Source organism: Podarcis pityusensis (genome assembly GCF_964106645.2).
Source record: "Podarcis pityusensis genome assembly, chromosome: 2".
NCBI lineage: Eukaryota > Metazoa > Chordata > Lepidosauria > Squamata > Lacertidae > Podarcis > Podarcis pityusensis.
In genome coordinates this window covers 118,693,927-118,716,733 of record NC_138029.1, presented here as the reverse complement: position 1 = coordinate 118,716,733, position 22,807 = coordinate 118,693,927, and the positions used below count along the sequence as shown (strand labels likewise).

Sequence of the window (22,807 nt, the reverse complement as noted above, 5' to 3'; positions counted from 1 at the left end):
ATTCTACGGTTCCAACGCTGCGTGGTAGCTTAGGCTGAGAGACAGTGACTGGCCAGCGAGTGTCATGGCCGAGTGGGGATTTTAACCCTGATCTCCCAAGTCCTAGGTCAGCACTCTAACCGCTACACCGCACTGCCTATTTGCAAGTCTGATGCTCTACCTCATTGCCTGAAAGTCCAGTCAGTCAGATTCGCTGGATGACTCCCATTTCTAATGTTATGAGAGAGAGAAAGCTTTCCTAGGCTTCATACAAGACACCATCTTTAAAGCACATTTGGAGCGCATTCTTCCCACCTCAAAGAATTCTGGGCACTTTGGTTTGTTAAGGGCTGCTGGGAATTGTAACTGTGAGGGGTAAACTACAAGGCCCAGAATTCTTTGAGGGAAAGAATGTGCTTTAAAGGTACAGCATATATGCAACCCTGTTCACCTTCACCACACGAGCCATGGTTTTATAACAAACAATGCTTTCGACCCTGAGGTGCATATTTTCAGGACTCAACTTATTTTTTGTAATTTCAAGTTGTTTTACACTCTTTCTAAAATGTTTCTTAATTGCTCTAACCTGCCTGGGATCTTAGGGTGAGGGGCAGGTAATAATTTATAATAATAACAGTACTACTACTACTACTACTACTACTACTACTATTACGAATACCCATGTAGCAGTTCGAAAGCACATCCAAGTGCAAGTAGATAAATAGGTACCACTCCAGCAGGAAGATAAATGCCGTTTCCATGCGCTGCTCTGGTTCACCATAAGTGGCTTAGTCATGCTGGCCACATGACCCGGAAGCTGTATGCCGGCTCCCTCGGCCAATAAAGCGAGATGAGCGCCGCAACCCCAGAGTCGTCCGCGACTGAACCTAATGGTCAGGGGTCCCTTTACCTCTTTTATGTCACACAAAGAAACACCAAAGCAGAGGAGAAAGAATCACAACAGAAACATTTGAGAAAGTGTGTTACTAATTTTACCAGCATTTCCTAAACTGCACATAGAAGCACCAGCTCACGATGTTATGGATTGAGACCAGGGGGTTTGGGAAGGGACCTGCCAGTTCAGATCCAGGTTTTTCTCTAGAAACGTTCCCTGTGGCCATTCATACTTCCACCGTTCAGCTGTGATTCTGCGGTCAAAACATTCTGAACCCTTTCCCTCCATTATAAAGACTTTTAAAAATGACTCTAGTCCGAGGCAAGTCCACATCTGGCCCTTGAATGGTTTAAGTGGTTTCTGTCACTGAAGTCACTGAAATCTGTTGGTGGTCGGCTGTGTAAATTGCTTCTCAAAATGTTTGTCCACTGAGCAGAGGGTTTCCCTGCTCAAATTAGCCAGAATAGCTTAGTTTGACAAATAGACCATCATTCCTCACATTCAGACAAAAAAAGAAATGCACAGCTGTCTAGCCTTACGTGGCTACAAAGATTTTGAGCATACAAGGCTAACCAAAACGAGGCAATAGGTTTTATAAGCAGTTATAAACAGGATAATAGGAAGATGCCTTCTCCTGAACCTGACTGTTGCTCCATCTACTTCAGTAGTGTCTACACTGACGGGCAGCTGCTGTCCAGGGTTTCAGGCAGGGGGACTCTTCCCTGCTGTCCCTGAAAATGCTTTTGGGCAATTGAACCTGGAACTTCTGCATGAAAGGCAGATGAGATAAGGCCCTTCCACCGAGCAAGTGGATTCTCTCATGTCTGCAGGCTGGTGGGATTTTGGGGAGCTCAGGAGACAAGCTGTGGTGTCTGACAGTGCCAAAGGAGAAGTGGATTTTTATAATGGAATGATAATTGTTTCTGGAGGAGCATCTCCACCTCCATCATTCAGCCCGGACACTGAAGTCCTCCTCTGAAGGTCTTCTGGCGGTTCCCTCACTGCGAGAAGTGAAGCGACAGGGAACCAGGCAGAGGGCCTTCTCGGCAGTGGCGGCTGCCTTGTGGAACGCCCACTTATGGGTGTAGCTGAGGGGGCAGAAGGGCAGCTCCCCCCCCCAATCAAGTAAATAAATAAAAATACTTAAATGAATCAGAATATTTGAAATTGAAATGCTCGCTGAGGTCACTTGGATGATGTGGTGCATTCTAGCAACTCAACTGAGCGATTGGCATGGCTTCCATGAACTGACCAATCGCGTTGCAGGTGGCTCAGTTCTGGAAGCTTCTCATCATTTCCAGCATTTCTCCTGAGAGCGCACACCAGCAGGGCCAGCCTAGAAACAACTGGAAGTTTCTATACAGCAGAAAGCCCTGAGTCGATGATGTTAATTTTTTTATTTAACTTCCTAGCTTTCAAATGACTGAAGGCTTTGACAGATTTTCCCCGAGCACTTAGGGTCAAAAGAAAGTAATTTAAAAGAACGGTTGTTGAGACGTTTCATTCCGAATCTGCTAGACAGAGCCAGACGGAGGAGGATGGCAGGCGCGTGTCTGCCCCCCCCCCCACATCAATCCTGGTTACACTCATGCATCCTGCCCTCAGATGCCAAGGAGATAATTATACGACTTTCCATAGAGATCTGAAGGCAGCCCTGCGTCGGAAAGCTTTTAATGTGCGACGACGGCCTGTGGTGTTTTAGCATACAGGGGTACCTCTGGTTAAGAACTTAATTCATTCTGGAGGTCCGTTCTTAACCTGAAACTGTTCTTTTTTTTTATAAGATATTTATTAAGATTTTCAAGAAATTACAGAATAAAAAGGAAAAAAGAAAAATACAAAAAGGAAAAATACAAAATAAAAATAGTTAAAAAAACAATTCAATCATCACATATTTTTCATTTGCTTATTTCCCGGACCTCCTCACACCTTCCTTCTATGTATTCCAGTTCAAATTATTATTTCAGCAAATCCCTCCCCTCTTCATTCATCTTAATCTTCAATTTTTAAATATTATAACATTAGATTTTTACCTATTAATAGTCCATTTTCTCATATTCCCTTATAACATTACAGCTAAAGACCACTTAGCTTCAATCCAACATCATTCTAACATTCATTAATTTTACAGTATTTCTGTAAATAATCTTTAAACTTTTTCCAATCTTCTTCCACCGACTCATCTCCCTGGTCTCGGATTCTGCCAGTCATTTCTGCCAGTTCCATATAGGTGATGGACTTAACCTGAAACTGTTCTTAACCTGAGGTACCACTTTAGCTAATGGGGCCTCCCGCTGCCACTGCACGATTTCTGTTCTCATCCTGAAGCAAACTTCTTAACCCGAGGTACTATTTCTGGGTTAGCAGAGTCTGTAACCTGAAGCGTATGTAACCTGAAGCGTCTGTAACCCGAAGTACCACTGTATTCTGTGGGAAGCTGCGCAGAGTGGCTGAAGCAACCTGGTCAGATGGGCAGGGTACAAAAATTAAATTATTATAATTATTCCTCCCTAGAGGATCCTGTCGCTCGTGTGGAGTCTCTGGTGTTTGGCGAAGTTCGACACATAGCGGAAGACCTTCCCGCAGTCCTGGCACTCGTAGGCGTTCTCTTCCGCGTGGACCCGTTGGTGCTTGGCGAGGCTTTGCTTGCTGCAGAACCGCCGGCGGCACTCGGCGCACTCGTACGGCTTCTCTCCGGTGTGGCTGCGGTGGTGGGAGACCAGGTGGGCCTTGCTGATGAAGGACTTGCCGCAGAGAACGCACCCGTAGGGCCTCTCGCCCGTGTGGATCCTCAGGTGCTTCACAAATTCCTCCTTCCAGCGGTAGGTCTTCTTGCAGGCCGGGCAGGCGTAGGGCTTCTCGCCGGTATGGATCCTCTGGTGGTTGGTGAGCTTCCCTCTCTCGCGGAAGCTCTTCCCGCACTCGGCGCACTCGTGGGGCTTCTGCCCCGTGTGGATCCTCTGGTGGCGGATCAGCTTGTCCCTGCGACGGAAGCTCTTCCCGCACTCCAGGCAGACGTGGGGCTTCTCGCCCGTGTGCATCTTCTGGTGGCGGATTAAGGTCGATTTGTGCTGGAAGTTCCGGCCGCACTCGGGGCAAAGGTACTTGACCGCCACGCCGTGGAGCCCCGCCTCAGGAACAGGCCCGTCGGCTTCCGACCGGTGCGACGGCTCCTCCCATGTCACCGCGGGAAGCCACTCCTGCTGCCGCTTCGATCCGCAAGCTTCCTCAAAGCTCTCGCACCTCAGCGTGAGGCGGCCGGCGGATTTGCCCAGGAACATCCTGCTTGCTTCCGCTAACCCCGAACCTCTTTGCTGCCTGACCTCTTCCTCTTCCTGGGACGTCGTACGGCTGTCTGAAGTAAAAGACACGGTTGAGTCATCGACACCCACCCCCGGCCAAATCATTTTTAGTTTTATTTAATAAGATTTAGATGCCACTTAAGAATAGTTCAAAAACTGAAGCAGTTTCCCATCTAATGTCACTTCTTCCCGCAAAGTTCTGAACCTGAGGTACTATTTCTGGGTTAGCGGAATCTGTAACCTGAAGCGTCTGTAACCTGAAGCGTCTGTAACCCGACGTACCACTGTACATTCAAAGTAGTATGATACCACATTAAATAGTACAGTTGTACCTTGGTTCTGGAACGCCTTGTGACTCAAACATTTTGGCTCCCGAACACCACAAACCCGGAAGTGAGTGTTCCAGTTTGCGAATGTTTTTTGGAAGCCAAACATCCAACACTGCTTCCAACTGAGTGCAGGAAGCTCCTGCAGCCAATCGGAAGTTGTGCCTTGGTTTTCGAACGTTTTCAGAAGTTGAACAGACTTCTGGAACAGATTCCGTTCGAGAACCAAGGTACAACTGAATGGCCTCCCCCAAAGAATCCTGGGAAATGTAGGTGGTTAAGGGCGCTGAGAGCTGTTAGGAGGCGTCCTATTCCCCTCTCAGAGCTACAGTTCCCAGAGTTCCCGTGGAAAAGGGATTGATTGACTGTTAAACCATTGTTAAACTGTAGCTCTGTGAGGGGAATAAAGCCGCGTGTGTGTGTGTCGCTTAACAACTTTTGGCACCTTTAACAAACTACAGTTCCCAGGATTCCTTGGGGGAAGCCATGACAAGTGCTTTGAATGAGTGGTGTGGCCTTCCTTTCACTTACAAGTTTAATAATAATAATAATAATAATAATAATAATAATAATAATAATTTATACCCTTCCCATCTGGTTGGGTTTCCCCCAGCTCCCAACAGAATATAAAAAACACGATAAAACATCAAACATTAAAAATTTCCCTAAACAGGGCTGCCTTCAGATGTCTTCTAAAAGTCTGGTAGTTGTTTATTTCCTTGACATCTGGTGGGAGGGTGTTCCACAGGGCAGGAGCCACTATCGAGAAGGCCTCTGCCTGGTTCCTTGTAACCTCACTTCTCACGGTGAGGGAACCGCCCGAAGGACCTCCTAGCTGGACCTCAGTGTCTGGGCTGAACGATGGGGGTGGAGACGCTCCTTCAGGTATATTATTAGCTCCTCCCCCTCCCTCCTCCCACTCCTGCTAGCTAAGTGACTCCATACCGATTGTTTCTGCATCTCTGTCGCCCTTCTGCTTGATCTCCTTGAAGAGTGGTCTCTGCCAAGCATCCGATGGAACTTGCTCTCCCTCGGGAGAATTCACCATCACCTCCACAAAGGGTCCCAGCTCCTGTAAGAAGAACGGAAAGGTTTCTGTCAGAGCTGGGACAGGGAAAGGATCCACTAGAGGCGGCATGGAGACCGGTGTGGGAGAAATTTCACCTGATTTTTGTTAAGAAATGTGTCATTTCATAAAGGTAAATTGCAATGGAATGATTGTGATGGAGCAGCAAAAAAAGCTAATGCTATTCTAGGCTGCACCAACAGAAGTCTAGTGTCCAGATCAAGGGAAGTAATAGGATGGCTCTATTCTGCCTTTCAATGACAAACCTAGACAGCATCTTAAAAAGTAGAGACATCACCTTGCCAACAAAGGCCCATATAGTCAAAGCTATGGTTTTCCCAGTAGTGATGTATGGAAGTGAGAGCTGGACCATAAAGAAGGCTGATCACCGAAGAATTGATGCTTTTGAATTATGGTGCTGGAGGAGACTCTTGAGAGTCCCATGGACTGCAAGAAGATAACCTCTCCATTCTGAAGAAAATCAGCCCTGAGTGCTCACTGGAAGGACAGATCCTGAAGCCGAGGCTCCAATATTTTGGCCACCTCATGAGAAGAGAAGACTCCCTGGAAAAGACCCTGATATTGGGAAAGATGGAGGGCACAAGGAGAAGGGGACGACAGAGGACGAGAAGGTTGGACAGTGTTCTCGAAGCTACCAGCATGAGTTTGACCAAACTGCGGGAGGCAGTGGAAGACAGGAGTGCCTGGCGTGCTCTGGTCCAGGGGGTCATGAAGAGTCGGACACGACTAAACAACAACATTCTGCCTTTGTCAGAGCACACCTGGAACACTGTGTCCAGTTCTGGGCACCACAATGAACCAATCAATTCAAGTTAAAAGAAAGGAGGTTCCCACTAAACATTAGGAAGGACTTTCATTGGAGGTTTTTAAGCAGAGCTTGGATGGCATTATACCTCTGTGAAGGGCAAAACTACAGCTCCCAGGAATCTTTGGGGGGAAGCCATGACTGTGAAAAGTGTGATGAATATGCTTTGAATGTACAGCATGAGACTTTTAACCTCCGGGTCCTGGGTTCGAGCCCCAGGTTGGGCAAAAGATTCCTGCATTGCAGAGGGTGGAAACAGATGACCCTCGGGGTCCTTCCAACTCTACCATTCTAGGATTCTACTGTGGCCAGAGTCCAACCACTACACCACACTGCTCTACACACTATACCACACTTCCAGTTCACTCCCCTCCCTTTGCCCCACCCACTCAGGTTAAACTCTGGTTTATCAACAGATCCAGGCACTCGGCCCCCACCTAACCTAGCAAATTCCCACGTGAACCTCCCAAACTTCAGGCCGGCCACCGCCCCAGTCACCTCCTGCCCCAATTGTTCTGCCTCTTGTTGCCTTAGCAGGAAATCCTCAGCCAGGGCGATCACGTGGGCGCAGGTCTCAGGCTCCCGTTCCCTGACCCAGCTCTGCATCTCCGGGGGCAGGACAGCCAGGAACTGCTCCAAGATCACCAGCTCCAGGATCTGCTCCTTGGTGTGCCTCTCCGGCTTCAGCCACCGATGGCACAGGCTCCGGAGTTGGCCGTAGGCGTAGTGCAGACCCTCGGCCTCTTGGTAGCAGAAGCGCCTGAACTGCTGGCGCTGGGCCTCTGCCTCGACTGCACCGCTCAGAAGAACAGCGGCCTTCCCTTTTCTGCTGCCCCTCCTTGCTCTGGCACCGTTTGGCGTGCCAGTCGCTTGCTGCCCTTCCATTTCGGAGGCGGGTGCCCTCTGTCGAGACCCCCACTCTCTGGCCAGCCATTTGCACGTCGTGAGCGCTCCCTCGAAGGAGGCGGGGAACACTTTGACCCCGTCCCAAGGCAGGGCCTCCTGACACGGCGGCAGGCTTCCCCACCCTGAGCGAGGGGACGGCCTCGCCTTCAAGAACACCTCGTTTTCTCGGGTTTCCCAATGCACCTCCTCCAGTTCCGGCTTGACATGGGTTGAGGCAGTCCACGCATGAGGCTCCCCGATGCACACCATCTGGATATCATGAGCGTCGGCGTCAGCCAGGTCCTGGGCCTCTGTTTTTATCCCGCCATGTTGTCCGAGCGCAACCCGGAACTGCAGGCTCAGGGATGGTGAGGCGCTTCCTTCCTCAGCGGCCATTTTGTCTTGGCCTTCCCTCAGCCGTGGCTCTCAAACTCGCAGGGCTTAGCACACATCTGAGGGAAACAATGTGCCAGGGCAGATGGCTAAGCATCCAAACATGAGAATCGAAGTCTCTTTTTGTCAAATTGAAGTTGGGGGCCTTCTCGATAGGCAACTGGGCCTTCTCCCTGAAAGAAGATAACCAAGAGAAGGAGAAAAAGCTGTTAAAGTGCTGTTACTTTTGGAGCAGACTGCTTTCAGCTTCACGCTGCAGTTTATTCCATTTCCCAGTTAAGGTAAAGGTAAAGGGACCCCTGACCTTTAGGTCCAGTCGTGGCCGACTCAAGGGTTGCGGTGCTCATCTCGCTTTATTGGCCGAGGGAGCTGGCGTACAGCTTCCGGGTCATGTGGCCAGCATGACTAAGCCGCTTCTGGCGAACCAGAGCAGCGCACGGAAACGCCGTTTACCTTCCCGCTGGAATTTATCTACTTATTTATCTACTTGCACTTTGATGTGCTTTCGAACTGCTAGGTGGGCAGGAGCAGGGACCGAGCAACGGGAGCTCACCCCGTCGCGGAGATTCGAACCGCCGACCTTCTGATCAGCAAGTCCTAGGCTCTGTGGTTTAACACAGCGCCACCTGCGTGCCTATATTTCCCTGTTATTTTGCGCATAATATTTGAGCTGCAATGCAATGGCATATCACACAAGTTTAGCACTCGTTTCCGTGTCATTTGACTCCCAAAGAAATCTGTTTGCATCCCACTCAACCTGGTGGTGTTTCTCACTGCAATTTTGCCACCTTTTCCATGGGTTTAGGCCATTGCCGCTCATGTTGCAAGAGGTGAGGCGGCATGCGCTGCGCCCTCTTCACATTTCAAGGTTTGCACCTCTTTGTTTTTTGCCTGATGAGAAAACATGACAATATTTTGGCGTCCATTGTCGTGCCATAAAGGGAATCCTTTGGCAATTTACTTTTAAAAAAAAGTTCCTTATGAAACTTTGTTAGTGCCCATTTGACCTAAAATAAACCTCTTTCTATGCATTTTTGCCTAATATGTACATTTTTGGCAAGCGACTTTCACAAAAGGGACACATTTTTGCTATATTCTATGTCTCACAAATATATGCAGTTTCATACACATCCTTTCGGCTGGGGAACGGGACTGCAAATTTTGGATAAGTGCACATTTTGAAGGATCCCGGTGTTTTGGTCACATATTATTTCCAGAAAGTGTAAATTAGGAGGGCAGGGGGTTATTGGTTTGCTTTGTTCTTGTTTTTATTATGCATTTGTGTTTTTATCTTGTATTTCAATGCTGTGAACCTCCCTGAGATCTATGGATCTCCCTGAGATCTATGGTATGCAAATGTAACTAATAATAAAAATTAGTGAACCAAATTTCTACCCTTGCCCTAGATGTAGAGCTTTATATATGGTACATCAGCCTTCTCCAGCACCCTCCTGACATTTCGTTTCGGACTACAACTCCCATCAGTGCCATCCTGCACTGGCTGAGGCCGATGGGAGTTATAGTCTGAAACATCTGGAGAACACAAAGAAACAATAATGATAGTAATAAAATACTCTCCAGGTTTCTAGCTTTCACCTTTTAAGGGAGAGGTATTCAAGACACTTCCAGGGGGATATTTATTCATTTATTCAATACATATTCTGCCCTTCCCCCAAAGGAGCCCAGGGTGGAATAGGAGGATCAAAATATGATTACAGCCAGGAAAATAAGTTTCTACAAAGAGAGAAGGAAGAAGAAAGGGGGATCAAAATATGTAGGGGCCACCTGAAGCCTTATATCCTGGCTCAGATCAGAGGGATCACATCCAGGCTGAATTGAGAGCAGCAAGACACGGGAGCATTTAGGATCATTGGCCCAATCCTGTGGAAGGCTCAGTAGAGACCCAATGGATGCCTTCTCTTTAATCTTTAAAAGTCTGCTGCGAACTTTCCCATGCTGCCAGACTTATGCAGGCTACTAAAAATAGTTAGTGGATGATCTTGGGTTTTCATTTTTACATGTTTCTTTAGTGTGTGTTTGTGTGTACTCGTTTGTTGTAAACCACTTTGATATTTTTTAGCGGCATACAAACATTTTTTTATTGATCAGATTGGTCTTGTCCGCCTGCCAAAATATTTGACCATTTGGCTTTCTGCCTTATGATAGAACTGCACACCACCCTGTTATGCCAACGAAAGCAGCTCAAAAGGAGCAGCGCAGCACCAATGTGCCAGTAAATACAATTTTCTCTTTCCGGGCACATTTGGGGAGAATGCCCCTCTCTCTTTGCACGGAGCAAAAAGTAATCCCTTTCTCCCCAGCTGTTTCTTTTCCTCTCCAACCCCAGTGAAACCTCCTTCCCCCCACAAAGATCACCCCATTCTCCTTCCTCCAACTCACCAGCTCCTTGCAGCTGCTGCCCTGCAAACCTTCTTGGCAATGTCCTGCCAAGGCTCTGGTTTTCCTCTGTGGCAAAACACAGGAAAGGATTCCTCGCCAGGGCATTGAAGGGAAGAGGAAAGGAGATCTTCCCTTGCAGCCGCCTGCCTTTCCTGGCCTCTCTAGGAAGCAGAGAAGTGCCTGGGTGACGCTTTATTTTTTTAACCCTTATTGCAGACATCTCTCTCTCTCTCTCTCTCTCTCTCTCTCTCTCTCTCTCTCTCTCTCTCTCTCTGGGACAAGCCACCATCACTCTCACAAGGCCAGGTACTCCTTAAAAAACAAACAAAGCCCTGGCCTTGAAGCAGCAGCGTGACAGGCAGACATCTAACAGGTGCAGCCAGGCACAGCATTGCATTTCCATGCCAGGGGAGAGCTTTGCTGCTAAATTTCTGCCTGCCACTTGAAAGATGCAATATCCCTTAGGGGAGAGGATGGTGGAAACCCCCATAACTCAGGAAGTTCTGTGTTTGATGTGCACTGATAGATATTTATAATTTTATACTATAATTTTATTTATAATTTTGCTTATACCCCACCCATCTGGCTGGGTTGGCCCAGTAACTCTGGGCGGTTTCCAACACATGTAAAAACATAACAACAACATATTGCATCCCCCCCCCACCTTCTTCTCTAAGGAGCTCAGAGGGGCGTACAGCAGGGGTAGGCAAACTAAGGCCCAGTGGCTGGATGTGGCCCAGTCGCCTTCTCAATCTGGCCCGCGGACGGTCCAGGAATCAGCATGTTTTTACATGAGGAGAATGTGCCCTTTTATTTAAAATGCATCTCTGGGTTATTTGTGGGGCCTGCCTGGTGTTATTACATGATTAGAAAGTGTGCTTTTATTTAAAATGCATCTCTGGGATATTTGTGGGGCATAGGAATTCGTTCATTATTTTTTTCAAAATATAGTCCAGCCCCCCACAAGGTCTGAGGGACAGTGGACTGGCCCCCTGCTGAAAAAGTTTGCTGACCCCTGCTCTAACCACTACCCCACACTGCCTCTGCGAGAACGTTTGGTCTTATTCGGAAGTTCATGATGAACTAAGAAAGTATCGCGGCAGGCCGGGTGGTACCGGGTGGTCCTAAAGTTGCATTGCTAAGCTTGTTCATTGGCAATTTAAAATAACTAGTGTTTATTTAATTCCTGCATTGCCTTTTGTTGGGGGGGCAGAACCTGAGCTTGCTATTCATAGAATCATAGAATCATAGAGTTGGAAGAGACCACAAGGGCCATCGAGTCCAACCCCCTGCCAAGCAGGAAACACCATCAGAGCACTCCTGACATATGGTTGTCAAGCCTCTGCTTAAAGACATCCAAAGAAGGAGACTCCACCACACTCCTTGGCAGCAAATTCCACTGTCGAACAGCTCTTACTGTCAGGAAGTTCTTCCTAATGTTTAGGTGGAATCTTCTTTCTTGTAGTTTGGATCCATTGCTCCGTGTCCGCTTCTCTGGAGCAGCAGAAAACAACCTTTCTCCCTCCTCTATGTGACATCCTTTTATATATTTGAACATGACTATCATATCACCCCTTAACCTCCTCTTCTCCAGGCTAAACATGCCCAGCTCCCTTAGCCGTTCCTCATAAGGCATCATTTCCAGGCCTTTGACCATTTTGGTTGCCCTCCTCTGGACACGTTCCAGTTTGTCAGTGTCCTTCTTGAACTGTGGCGCCCAGAACTGGACACAGTACTCCAGGTGAGGTCTGACCAGAGCAGAATACAGTGGCACTATTACTTCCCTTGATCTAGATGCTATACTACTAGTGATGCAGCCCAGAATTGCATTGGCTTTTTTAGCTGCCGCGTCACACTGTTGGCTCATGTCAAGTTTGTGGTCAACCAAGACTCCTAGATCCTTTTCACATGTACTGCTCTCAAGCTAGGTGTCACCCATCTTGTATTTGTGCCTCTCATTTCTTTTGCCCAAGTGCAATACTTTACATTTCTCCCTGTTAAAATTCATCTTGTTTGTTTTTGCCCAGTTCTCTAATCTGTCAAGGTCGTTTTGAAGTGTGATCCTGTCCTCTGGGGTGTTAGCCACCCCTCCCAGTTTGGTGTCATCTGCAAATTTGATCAGGATGCCCTTGAGTCCATCATCCAAGTCGTTGATAAAGATGTTGAATAAGACCGGTCCCAAGACAGAACCCTGTGGCACCCCACTAGTCACTCTTCTCCAGGATGAAGAGGAACCATTGATGAGCACCCTTTGGGTTCGGTCAGTCAGCCAGTTACAAATCCACCGAGTGGTAGCATAGTCAAGACCGCATTTTACCAGCTTCTTTACAATAATATCATGGGGCACCTTGTCAAATGCCTTGCTGAAATCAAGGTAGGCTACATCCACTGTGTTCCCTTCATCTACCAGGCTTGTAATTCTGTCAAAAAACGAGATCAGGTTAGTCTGACATGACTTATTTTTCAGAAATCCATGCTGACTATTGATGATCACAGCATTCCTTTCTAGGTGCTCACAGACTGTTTGCTTAATGATCTGCTCCAAAATCTTCCCTGGTATTGATGTCAGACTGACTGGGCGGTAATTATTTGGGTCCTCTCTTTCCCCCTTTTTGAAAATAGGGACAACATTTGTCAAAAACATATTGATTTTTATTGCCCCCCTTGGCTTTGCCCATGACAGCAACAATTAAAAGCCCAGCACTGTAAAGCAGCAGGCCAGTCTATGACAGGGCATGTGGCTGGAAAGAGTCTAAATGCAACGAATTCAGGATATAAATGCAACAAATAAATAAAACTCTGGCTGGCAGAGAAAGCTCCTCCTTCTCCTCGCCCTGCCAAGCTCCTTGATCTTTTTAAACTGAGCTCTTGGGATGCTGCAAAGAGTTAAGTCAACAGAGGCTGTAGTTGCTAGAGAAGGGCCGGAAATCTGTGGGTTTTCCTTTCTTAAAAGTGAGCCTCTCTGTGTGTGTGTGTGTGTGTGGCTGGGGGGTGGAGAATGGGAAACCCTCCAGTCTCCTTCCTGCTCCACCTTCTCCAGGAGGGAACCTGCCTTTTGAATCCCCAGCCACGGTTTGCACTGCATTGCTTGGCTGATCTGCAAAAGAGTTTTGCTCTGGATTTATTTCTGCTGCATCTCTGGAAGGGAGGTGAGTTTTAAAGGGGTGGGTGCCAGACCAGAAAGGAGGGGGGGAGAGACACCAGGAGAGGGAGGTAATGGGCTGCAGGGACCAGGCACCCACACCCACCCACCCACCCTCCAGTCATTTAAAAAGCAAACAAACACCTATACTATCTGTGCAAATTTCACCTGCCACAATCAGTTTCTGCTTGGCTATTTCATCTGCTTCCTGCTTCCACTATGTGCTTTGGAGTCCTCTTCTTCTTCTTCTTTGGCGGTCTCTCGTAGCTGAGTAAGATTGTCTTCCATGAACACAGTCTTAACAGTGAGACCTTAAGTGACTGTGGAGGCCAGTTCTGGATCCACACGCCCTTGCACAGTGGGGACATTGGTTTCTGGGCTGGAGTTGATCACGGTGAGGGTTTGCCAAGCGTGCCTTCCTCTTAGCACGTTTCTCCCTTGCGTCCTGAGTTCGAGTGTCTTCACAGCCCATGATACCTTTGGTAAAGGCAGTTCTCCAGTTGGAGCACTCGCAAGCCAGTGTTTCCCAGTTGTCGGTGTTTATACTACATTTTAAGGATGCAGGTGGCGCTGTGGGTTAAACCATAGAGCCTAGGTCTTGCCGATCAGAAGGTCAGCGGTTCGAATCCCCACGACGGAGTGAGCTCCTGTTGCTCAGTCCCAGCTCCTGCCAACCTAGCAGTTCGAAAGCACGTCAAAGTGCAAGTAGATAAATAGGTACCGCTCCGGCGGGAAGGTAAACGGTGTTTCCATGCACTGCTCTGGTTCGCCAGAAGCGGCTTAGTCATGCTGGCTACATGACCCAGAAACTGTACGCCGGCTTCCTCGGCCAGTAAAGCCAGATGAGCTCCGCAACCCCAGAGTCGGTCACGACTGGACCTAATGGTCAGGGGTCCCTTTACCTTTACCTTTACACTACATTTTAAAAGATTTGTCCTGAGAGAGTCTTTAAACCTCTTTGGTTTTTGCCACCAGCATTATGCTTTCGATTCTTAAGCCGGGAATAGAGTAGTTGCTTTGGAAGACAATAATCAGGCATCCGCACAACATGAATAGCCCTACAAAGCTGATGTTGAAGTATTGTTGCTTCGATACTGGTGATCTTTGCTTCTTCCAGTACACTGACATAAGGTCGCCTGTCGTCCCAAGTGATGTGTAAAAATTTTCGGAGACACTCTTGATAGAATCTTTCAAGGCGTTGGAGATGGCGTTTATAAGTGTTCCATGTTTCACAAGTAAGGTCGGTAGTACAATAGCTTAGCATTTCGGTTTCCCTGCGAATGTCCCGGTCCTTAAACACTCTGTGTTTCAATTAGGAGAAAGCTGCACTCACAGAGCTCAGGCAATGCCAGATTTTGGCATCGATGTCAGCCCTTGTGGAAAGATAACTGCCCAGGTAGGAAAAGTGATTGACACTTTCCAACGTTGCACCATTAAGTTGGATTTGTGGCACTGCAGAGAGGTTGTTTTGTGCTTGTTGGTGCAGCACTTTGGTTTTTTTTGGATTTATTTATTTCTTTTTAAAAAATATATTTTTATCAACATTGTTTTATTTCTGTGAAATTATTTTTATATATTATACAATTTATCTCATACAAGTTTTCTCATACAATTTATATACTGCTTGACTGAAAAAAACGCTCAAAGAGATGTACAAAAAGAATAAAACTAAAATGATCGGTAAAAAGAGCTAAAAGCAGTTAAAAGCAGCTGCTTAAAACATTCAAATAATAATAAAAATCCACTAAAAACAGATTAAAACACATGTAAATAGTCTACATATCTGGGTAGGTTTGCCTAAAGAAAAATACTTTCAGCAAGCTCCAGAAAGAGTACAGGAAAGGGACCGGCCTGATGTCAATGGGAGGGAGTTCCAAAGTGTCACACTAACTGGTCATTTATATATACTGTATATTTATTCTGCATATATCATATTAATATATGAATAAAAATTAAAACAAACCAAAAAATCCATATCTCTTTCTCTAAACAGGCCCATCATTTGTGAGTGCAACTTGTTTGAAGGGCAGAAGTACGGTAGAGACACAGGCCATTTATCCGAAAGTCTGAAGTTATAAGAAGGCGAGGAAGAGTGGTGTGAAGCTTGACTTGCGATAAGCCTGTCCCATAGCTTCGGAAAGAAAATGGCTGACCAGCAAAGGATTCTGGGAGGCCAGGCTGCTCTGGATGAAGACCAAATGGATGAGGAGGACCTCACGGGCCCTGAACAAGTTGAGGGATCTGGAAGACGTGGGAAAGCACCTCACGGCATCCTTCATCCCAGGAGCGTCAGGAGACTTATGAAGAGGATAACGATCCCCTGGGTTAAAGAGGAGGCGGAGGAGGGCCTGCTCCAGAGCCAGGGGTCCGAGTGGCTGGAGTCCCCCGGGGGGAAGCAGGCCCCTTGCTCGCAGCCGACAGAGCCCGCCATGCCCTGGGGAGACATCAAGGCCTTCCTGGCCCACTTTGAGGGGGCCGGCGAGGCCAACCAGTGGGCGACCCGGCTGGGAGAAGCAGCCGAGGAAGGCTTGGGCGGCCCCAACGCCCGAGAGAGTTACGGGAAGATGAAGGCGGCCATCTTGCGCGGGGAGGCCAGCTGCAGGGAGTGGCAGCGCCAGCGCTTCCGTCTCTTCTGCTACGAGGAGGCCGAGGGGCCCCGGGAGGTTTGCGGGCAGCTGCGGGATTTCTGCCACCAGTGGCTGAAGCCGGAGAGGCGCAGCAAGGAGCAGATCCTGGAGCTGGTGATCTTGGAGCAGTTCCTGGCCGTCCTGCCCTCGGAGATGCAGGGCTGGGTGAAGGGAAGCGGCCCGGAGACCTGCGGGCAGGCGGTGGCCCTGGCGGAGGAGTTTCTGCTGAGGCAGCGAGAGGGCGAGCGCCAGGAAGAGGAGGTGAGGCTGCCGAGAGGGAGAGGGCAAAGTCTGAGAGCTGCTATTGCTCCTTACAGACCAGTACTGCTGGCACCGGTTGGCCAGCGGCTTTCCCAGCCATGACCGGAGATGAGTGAGGCTGAACATTTTGCATCTGCTCTGCCCCTGAAGTTGTGGTGCTTCAGACATGCAAGCTGGGCTGCCTTTAGCTCAGGGGTTGGGAACCTCAGGCCTGGGGCTGCACACAGCCTCTGCTTGCCCCAGGCCAACCCCTCACTGCTCCTGCTTCCTAGTACAGTGGTACCTTGGCTTAAGAACTTAATTCGTTCTCGAGGTCTGTTCTTAACCTGAAACTGTTCTTAACCTGAAGCACCACTTTAGCTAATGGGGCCTCCTGCAGCCGCTGTGCCGCCGCTGTGCGATTTCTGTCCTCATCCCGAAGCAAAGTTCTTAACCCGAGGTAATATTTCTGGGTTAGCAGAGTCTGTAACCTGAAGCGTATGTAACCCGAGGTACCACTGTATTGTTGTGGTTGTTGCCTTCTCCCTGTCTCGAGAGACATTGGAGTGTGACGACCTGGGGGCTCAAGCCTCGGCTGTGTGTATGGATGCCCCGGGCTGCCCAGATGATATGATTATTATATATTCATTCATATCCAGCTGTTTTTGGACTACAACTCATTCGAAATATGCACTTCTCTGAGTTTTGCCATGCAGTTCTCTGGCCAAGTGACATGTACAGAAATGCATATGTCGGGGTAAAGAAGTATGCATAAAAATTAGTGAAAATAACAGCCAGAAATGCATTATATTGTTGTGGGGAGGAAATGCGCTGCAAAAATGTGTATTTTATGCAAAATTGCATACAAAAGTGTGTTGTGGTATCTCGCCCAGAAAAATAATAATAGCAAACTGACGAGGGAAAGTGAGGAGCTGAACTTGCAATTAGAAAAATGGGGAACTGAGAGGAACTGTAATTGACAGATTTGCCCGTCCTTACTGTTGGGTTCTTGCTGCCTTTTCAGGTCTTGGGGCTGTTTGAGGAAGGAGCTGGGGATTCCCTCGAGGGTGAGCAGATCCTGTTGGATTCCAACCAGACACAGCTGGACAGTGAACTTGAGCAAGAGAACGACCCAGCAGATGGGAGCGTCTGTGGTAAGTCCAGTACATGGGTTAGTCTTCCCTTTGTGTTGCTTTGAAACCTGCCTTTGCAGCCATGAAAGCTAGAGACTTCCTTTGCCCTGCTGGGCAGAAACAGAGCCCCAGGACCTTGTCACTCATACAGATCTCTCTTTGGATGTTGTCTCTAACAGGTGACCTCGAGGGATCCAGTGAAAATGAGGCTTCCGTGGGGAATCCAGAGCAAACAGAGGTTGATGGAGCCTTGCTCAGAAGAGAAAAATGTGTTTCCCGGCACCATCCAAAACCAGGACAAACTTCCAAGAAATGGCTCAGGACAAGGAGGAAGCAGGAATGCAGCCCAGACAAAAGATCAGGTGCCTCTTTCCTTGGAGTAGACGATGTCAAGGACACCCCAGCGAGGTCTGCGTTCGAGAAGGTGGAGCCCTGTGAGGAAGAGGGGGGCGATTTTGGTGACGATGCGGACTTCTTAATTGATGCTGAGGGCAAGCCCCACAAACGCTCAGAGTTTGCGACGCCCAGTCAGAGAGCTGAGTTTATGAAGCATCGCGCGGGAGCCCAAGTGGCAAGTGAGAAGATTTGCTGCTGTTTGAGCTGCGGGAAAAGCTTGCACTCCGATTTAAGCCCAGCTGAGCACGAGCAAAGTGACGCACAGGAAGAAGAGGCTTGCAGATGCTCAGACTGCGGGGAAAACCTGGACAGGGGCTTGGCACTTGTTAAGCGTGCAATAATCCACGCAGGAGAGAAGCGTTACGCGTGCTTAACCTGCGGGGAAAAGTTTAGCCTCTATTCGAGCCTCATGAAACACAAGCGCACCCACGCTGGAGAGGAGATGTATGCGCCCTTTGAGGCCGGGAAGCGAATCTGCCGGAGCGACAGCCCTCCTTCCGTGACAGAGAAAACTCCGGCAGCAGAGAAGCCTTACACATGCCCGACTTGTGGGAAGAGCTTCAGTAAGAGTTCCGGCCTCCGTTTCCACAAGAGAATCCACACTGGCGAGCGGCCTTACGCGTGCGGGGATTGCGGGAAGAGCTTCAGCCAGCGGTCCAACCTTATCCTGCACCAGAGGACCCACACCGGGGTGAAGCCTTTCCGGTGTTCCGAGTGCGGGAAGAGCTTCCTCCGCAGCTCGGACCTGGTGAGGCACGAAATCACCCACACGGGAGAGAAGCCGTACACGTGCGCCGAGTGTGGCAGGTCCTTTGGCCACAACTCAACGCTCATTGCCCACGAGAGGACCCACACGGGCGAGAAGCCGTACAAGTGCTCCATCTGCGGTAGAAGCTTCCGGCACCACTCGGGCCTTATCAAACATGAGAGGACCCACACCGGGGAGAGGCCGTACGCCTGCCCAGCCTGCGGGAAAGGCTTCAGCCAGAGCTCAGGCCTCACGCTCCACATGAGGACCCACACGGGAGAGAAGCCTTACCAGTGTTCGGCTTGCGGGAAGAGCTACAGCCAGAGGTCAAAGCTTACCAAGCACGAGAGAACTCACCTGACAGAATAACTTTACATTTTCTCATTCAGAGGGTCAGGGTGTGAGGTGGGCAGAGGTTGGACCTCAAACCTCTGGTCTGTGGGGTGCTTGTGGGGGGAAACTTCAGTTACACGTGAGAGCTGCCAAACAGTGGGCTCCGTTAGCAAATCTGATTGTGGGGGCATCCCCACAGCAGTGCCATGTGTCCACACCAGGTGTCGCCAAACAACACCCACAGGAGACAGTGTGCCCTCCTGTGGCACCTGTGGAAAACTTCAATAAATCACCTCTCAAACATCCACAAGTTGAAAGGGACCCTGCCCTCCCTGCTCAGTTCCTGCCTGCACTGTCTCAGCCCCTCCTAAATTGAATGCGCCTCTTTATAGCTGCCCACATTTCACTAGGTGCCAGGGCTTCAGAGAGATGTTCTGAATGGGAGAGAAGAGCAACTTCTTTCTGTAAGTGGTGGCAGATGTAGGTACCTGTTTTTTCTTGAGGGGGAAGGTGCGTGCCTGCATCTTTTTGCGGCCTTGTCTCTTTTCCTGCTCTTGTGGATGTGCCCACCATTTTGTGCTATGCCACATCCCCACAGCAGCCATTTTGTGACAGGCTCCGCTGGCAGTTTCTCAGAATTCCACTGGCCCAAAAAATGTGGCTGACCACATGCTATTGTCCTCATCAAAATGCTATCCTGTATAATTTCCCCCTTAATTGAGACGTACTGTCGCTGTGGAAAACCTGTTGCTGTGGAATTTAATCCAATAAATTTAAAACAAACAAACAAGCTGTAAAAACAGATTAAATTGGGCAGGGAGGAAGGGACGTCATTTGGTTGAGGATGACATGGTCAAGATGCTGTGGAAAATGTGAACAGTACCAAGTCCACAAGAAGTGAATTGCATTTCTCAGGGCTTCAGCATGAATTGTGGGTGGTCCTTGTAGCCCCCAACAACTCAAGCCTCTTCCATTTGAATGTTCATTCAAACAATAAGCTATTCCACTGCATTTCTTGTTGTTCCAGTAAGCGAGGTGTTTGCTCTTTATTTTTCTAATCCCAACTTGTCTTTTTCTTAACATGGTTTTAACTGCCACAGAGGGCGCTTCCAGACTCTCGCTATTTGGCGGGCAGGATTCCTTCATATACCAGAAAATGCAGGTTGTACAGTTGCAGTTGATGGGGAGGTCTTGAGCCACAAATCCACTTCCATCCCCCCAATAAAGGATTAGACTTTTTTCAGGAAGGAAAGTGATGGGGAAACTCACTGAGGTAACCCTTGCTTGGACGCCGTCTTATGTAGCCTTCCCACAAACAAAGCAGAATTCATGAGAACATAGGAAGCTGCCTTATCTACCAAGTTCAGACCTTGGGTCCATCTTGCTCTCAGTAGTTTCTAATCTGACTGGCAGTGGCTCTCCTGGATTTCAAACAGGATCTTCTCCCAGCATTCCCACAGATTCCAGGGATTAAATCTGTATGCAAAGCAGATGTTCTGCAGCCAACACCTGTCTAATCTGTGAACCAATTACAGTGAATGCTCAATAAACAAGACGCCTGGAAGGGCAGCTATACCTCACACCCTGTTTGTGTCCAGATGTCCAACTCACATTTGCTTATGACTGAAAATAGTTGTTTGAAAGGGGGAAAGCATACTGTCTTCATTTTTTCAATGGTGTATGTACACATGCTGGGGATTGAGGGGCACCCCCTCATGTGAAAGGGAAAATACCTCACCTAAGGTGGTGTCTGTTATATGCTTTTTTCACTTGCATCTGTATTAAAAAAAAGAATGGATATTTCTTTTAAAAATGGATGGTTAATTGGGATGCGTATTTAAAAGAGCTGTGGTGTGGGTTGGGGGGGCGTCTATTAAAATGTTTGATTAAAGCAAGGGTGGCTAATTCCCATTTAGGCAGATTTCTGCCCTCTGCATGTTTTTCTGGACCCCCAAACACTGATTTTGGCAAGGGTAATGTCAGTCCAGCTCACACACAGTGAGAGTCCTGCTATGAGCAGACCCCAGCCCTCTTGCGAGGAAGAGAAGAAGAAGAGTTTGGACTTGATATCCCGCTTATCACTACCCGAAGGAGTCTCAAAGCGGCTAACATTCTCCTTTCCCTTCCTCCCCCACAACAAACACTCTGTGAGGTGAGTGGGGCTGAGAGACTTCAGAGAAGTGTGACTGGCCCAAGGTCACCCAGCAGCTGCATGTGGAGGAGCGGAGACGCGAACCCGGTTCCCCAGATTATGAGACTACCGCTCTCAACCACCACACCACACTGGCTCTCACCAGTGGATAAAAAATGGCCCCTCCTCAGGCATCAGCACCATAGTTTGATGATCACAGAGCGTATGGTAACCCCAGCCTCCCTCAGCTGATCAGCATGCACAGTCTCTCGGGTATTGTGATTTTATGAGGGAATATTTACTGAGACCTGCAGGTGCCGCCAGGGGGTACTGGCACCCGCAGGCCCCACTCTGGCAACCCCTGAGGAGTGACAAATCCAGAAAACATTCCAATTAAAGCAATTAAATCATTATTTTATTGGTATTTAATCTTCATCAACAATAACCAGAACAAAAGAATAACTACAATAGATTCCGACTAAACTTCAGGAAGAACTTTCTGACTGTAAGAGCTGTTCGACAGTGGAAAGGACTCCATCGGGAGGTGATGGTCTCTGCTTCCTTGGAGGTTTTCAAGCAGAGGTTGGGTGGCCATCTGTCACGGATGCTTTCGCTGAGATTCAGGGGGTTATACTAGATAACCCTGGGGGGGGGGATCCCTTGCAACTCTACAATTATAGGGTTCTATGCTTATTCAAGCAGGGTGGCGCTGTGGGTTAAACCACAGAACCTAGGACTTCCCAATCAGAAGGTTGGCAGTTAGAATCCCCTCCCGTTGCTCGGTCCCTGCTCCGGCCAACCTAGCAGTTCGAAAGCACATCAAAGTGCAAGTAGATAAATAGGTACCGCTCCAGCGGGAAGGTAAACGGTGTTTCCGTGCGCTGCTCTGGTTCGCCAGAAGCAGCTTAGTCATGCTGGCCACATGACCCGGAAGCTGTACGCCGGCTCCCTCAGCCAATAAAGCGAGATGAGCGCTGCAACCCCAGAGTCGGCCAGGACTGGACCTAATGGTCAGGGGTCCCTTTACCTTATGCTTATTCAAAGGTTAGCTTAAATTTGTCACTTCCAGTTCCCTTACATAGGCTGTGCTTTGGTGCTGAAAGTAAAGAACAGCTAAATGAGCAAGTGAGGAGGCAAAATTCATAGCTGTCCCTTAGCCTGGTGGTTTTTTGGATATGCCACTGGTGGATTATGTCCAAATTACACAGTTTGTGAAAATAATGAAATTGTTCCAAATTGCAAAAAATAAAACATTTTAGAAGGCCATTACAGGAACAGGGTGTTGTTGTTTGCTGTAATGTTTCTAGTAAATAGAAGTCTAGCATGGAGATGTGGTTTGGGGGTAAGAAATGTTAACAGTGGGCTTCAAAGCCAAAGCAGTACAAATGGCCATCGGAAGAGGGTTGTGGGACCAGTAAGTCAGTTAACCAGCAAAATGCACTTTGACTTTGCAGGTCCCACCCTCTTCTTCTGATTTTAACACTGCATTTTAATATTGCAGCAACTGCTTAATGCACAGGTCAACGAGGTGCGGGAGCCCTGCCTTTTTTGGCAACGAGGCACCTTCAAAAGGAGGAGCACAAATCTCAATCAAACAAACCTACTGGGTGCGTTTTAATCGATTCCAGAGGCGTGATGAAAGGGTTAAGGGTAAAAAAAGATAAAGCGAGCCTCGCTTCCTAGAGCGGCCCTGAGAATGAGTGGGCACGTGAGTGTGCGCCGATTTGTGTTGAAGGTTCCTTCCTGTTCCGCCTTTTGGACCCTCCCCCGCCCGCCCTCCCGCTGTTGGCAGAAGTGGCACCTGGAGTTCAGCTGCAGCAGCGACCTTGCAGGGGTCGCCCTCAGAGGAGGTGAGAGATGCGCGGAGCCTCCTTTCTCATCGGGGGGGAAAGCGAATTCAGCATTTATTTCTTTTCCAGGCCGAGGTGAACAGTGGAGCTTTTTATTTTGCAGTTTCCTCTTAGTTTGGAGTCCCAAAAGGATCT

At 48.5% G+C, this 22,807-nt stretch overlaps 2 protein-coding genes across 3 annotated transcripts; one reads left to right on the top strand and one right to left on the bottom strand.

Moving 5' to 3' along the window:
• Positions 1-954: 954 nt before the first annotated feature.
• Positions 955-10,490, bottom strand: LOC308469623 (uncharacterized protein). 2 transcript variants are annotated; one of them, XR_013982125.1, is made up of 5 exons: positions 10,073-10,490; positions 6,893-7,845; positions 5,448-5,574; positions 3,119-4,229; positions 955-2,632 (listed from the first exon to the last, which is right to left on the bottom strand). XR_013982125.1 is itself a non-coding variant. In XM_080992350.1 (4 exons), exons 2-4 carry the CDS (start codon positions 7,673-7,675, stop codon positions 3,385-3,387), a joined length of 1,755 nt encoding a protein of 584 aa, XP_080848476.1. In that variant the 5' UTR covers positions 7,676-7,845; positions 10,073-10,490; the 3' UTR covers positions 2,657-3,384. The 2 variants fall into 2 exon arrangements, 1 of the variants encoding a protein (XP_080848476.1); XM_080992350.1 differs by lacking the exon at positions 955-2,632 and having other exon boundaries at positions 2,657-4,229.
• A 2,548-nt stretch (positions 10,491-13,038) lies between these two features.
• LOC308469449 (uncharacterized protein) lies at positions 13,039-20,271 on the top strand. Its single transcript, XM_080991928.1, has 4 exons — positions 13,039-13,221; positions 15,208-16,102; positions 17,106-17,235; positions 17,394-20,271. Exons 2-4 carry the CDS (start codon positions 15,359-15,361, stop codon positions 18,725-18,727), a joined length of 2,208 nt encoding a protein of 735 aa, XP_080848054.1. The 5' UTR covers positions 13,039-13,221; positions 15,208-15,358; the 3' UTR covers positions 18,728-20,271.
• Positions 20,272-22,807: the final 2,536 nt, after the last annotated feature.

Coding starts and splice junctions, on each gene's coding strand:
- LOC308469623 (XM_080992350.1), bottom strand. CDS start 7,675: ATGGCCGCTGAGGAAGGAAGCGCCTCACCATCCCTGAGCCTGCAGTTC. Junction 5,575..6,892: donor CAGAACAATTGGGGCAGGAG/GTGACTGGGGCG, acceptor TTCTTCTTACAG/GAGCTGGGACCCTTTGTGGA. Junction 4,230..5,447: donor CAGAGATGCAGAAACAATCG/GTATGGAGTCAC, acceptor CTTTTACTTCAG/ACAGCCGTACGACGTCCCAG.
- LOC308469449 (XM_080991928.1), top strand. CDS start 15,359: ATGGCTGACCAGCAAAGGATTCTGGGAGGCCAGGCTGCTCTGGATGAA. Junction 16,103..17,105: donor GCGAGCGCCAGGAAGAGGAG/GTGAGGCTGCCG, acceptor CTGCCTTTTCAG/GTCTTGGGGCTGTTTGAGGA. Junction 17,236..17,393: donor AGCAGATGGGAGCGTCTGTG/GTAAGTCCAGTA, acceptor TGTCTCTAACAG/GTGACCTCGAGGGATCCAGT.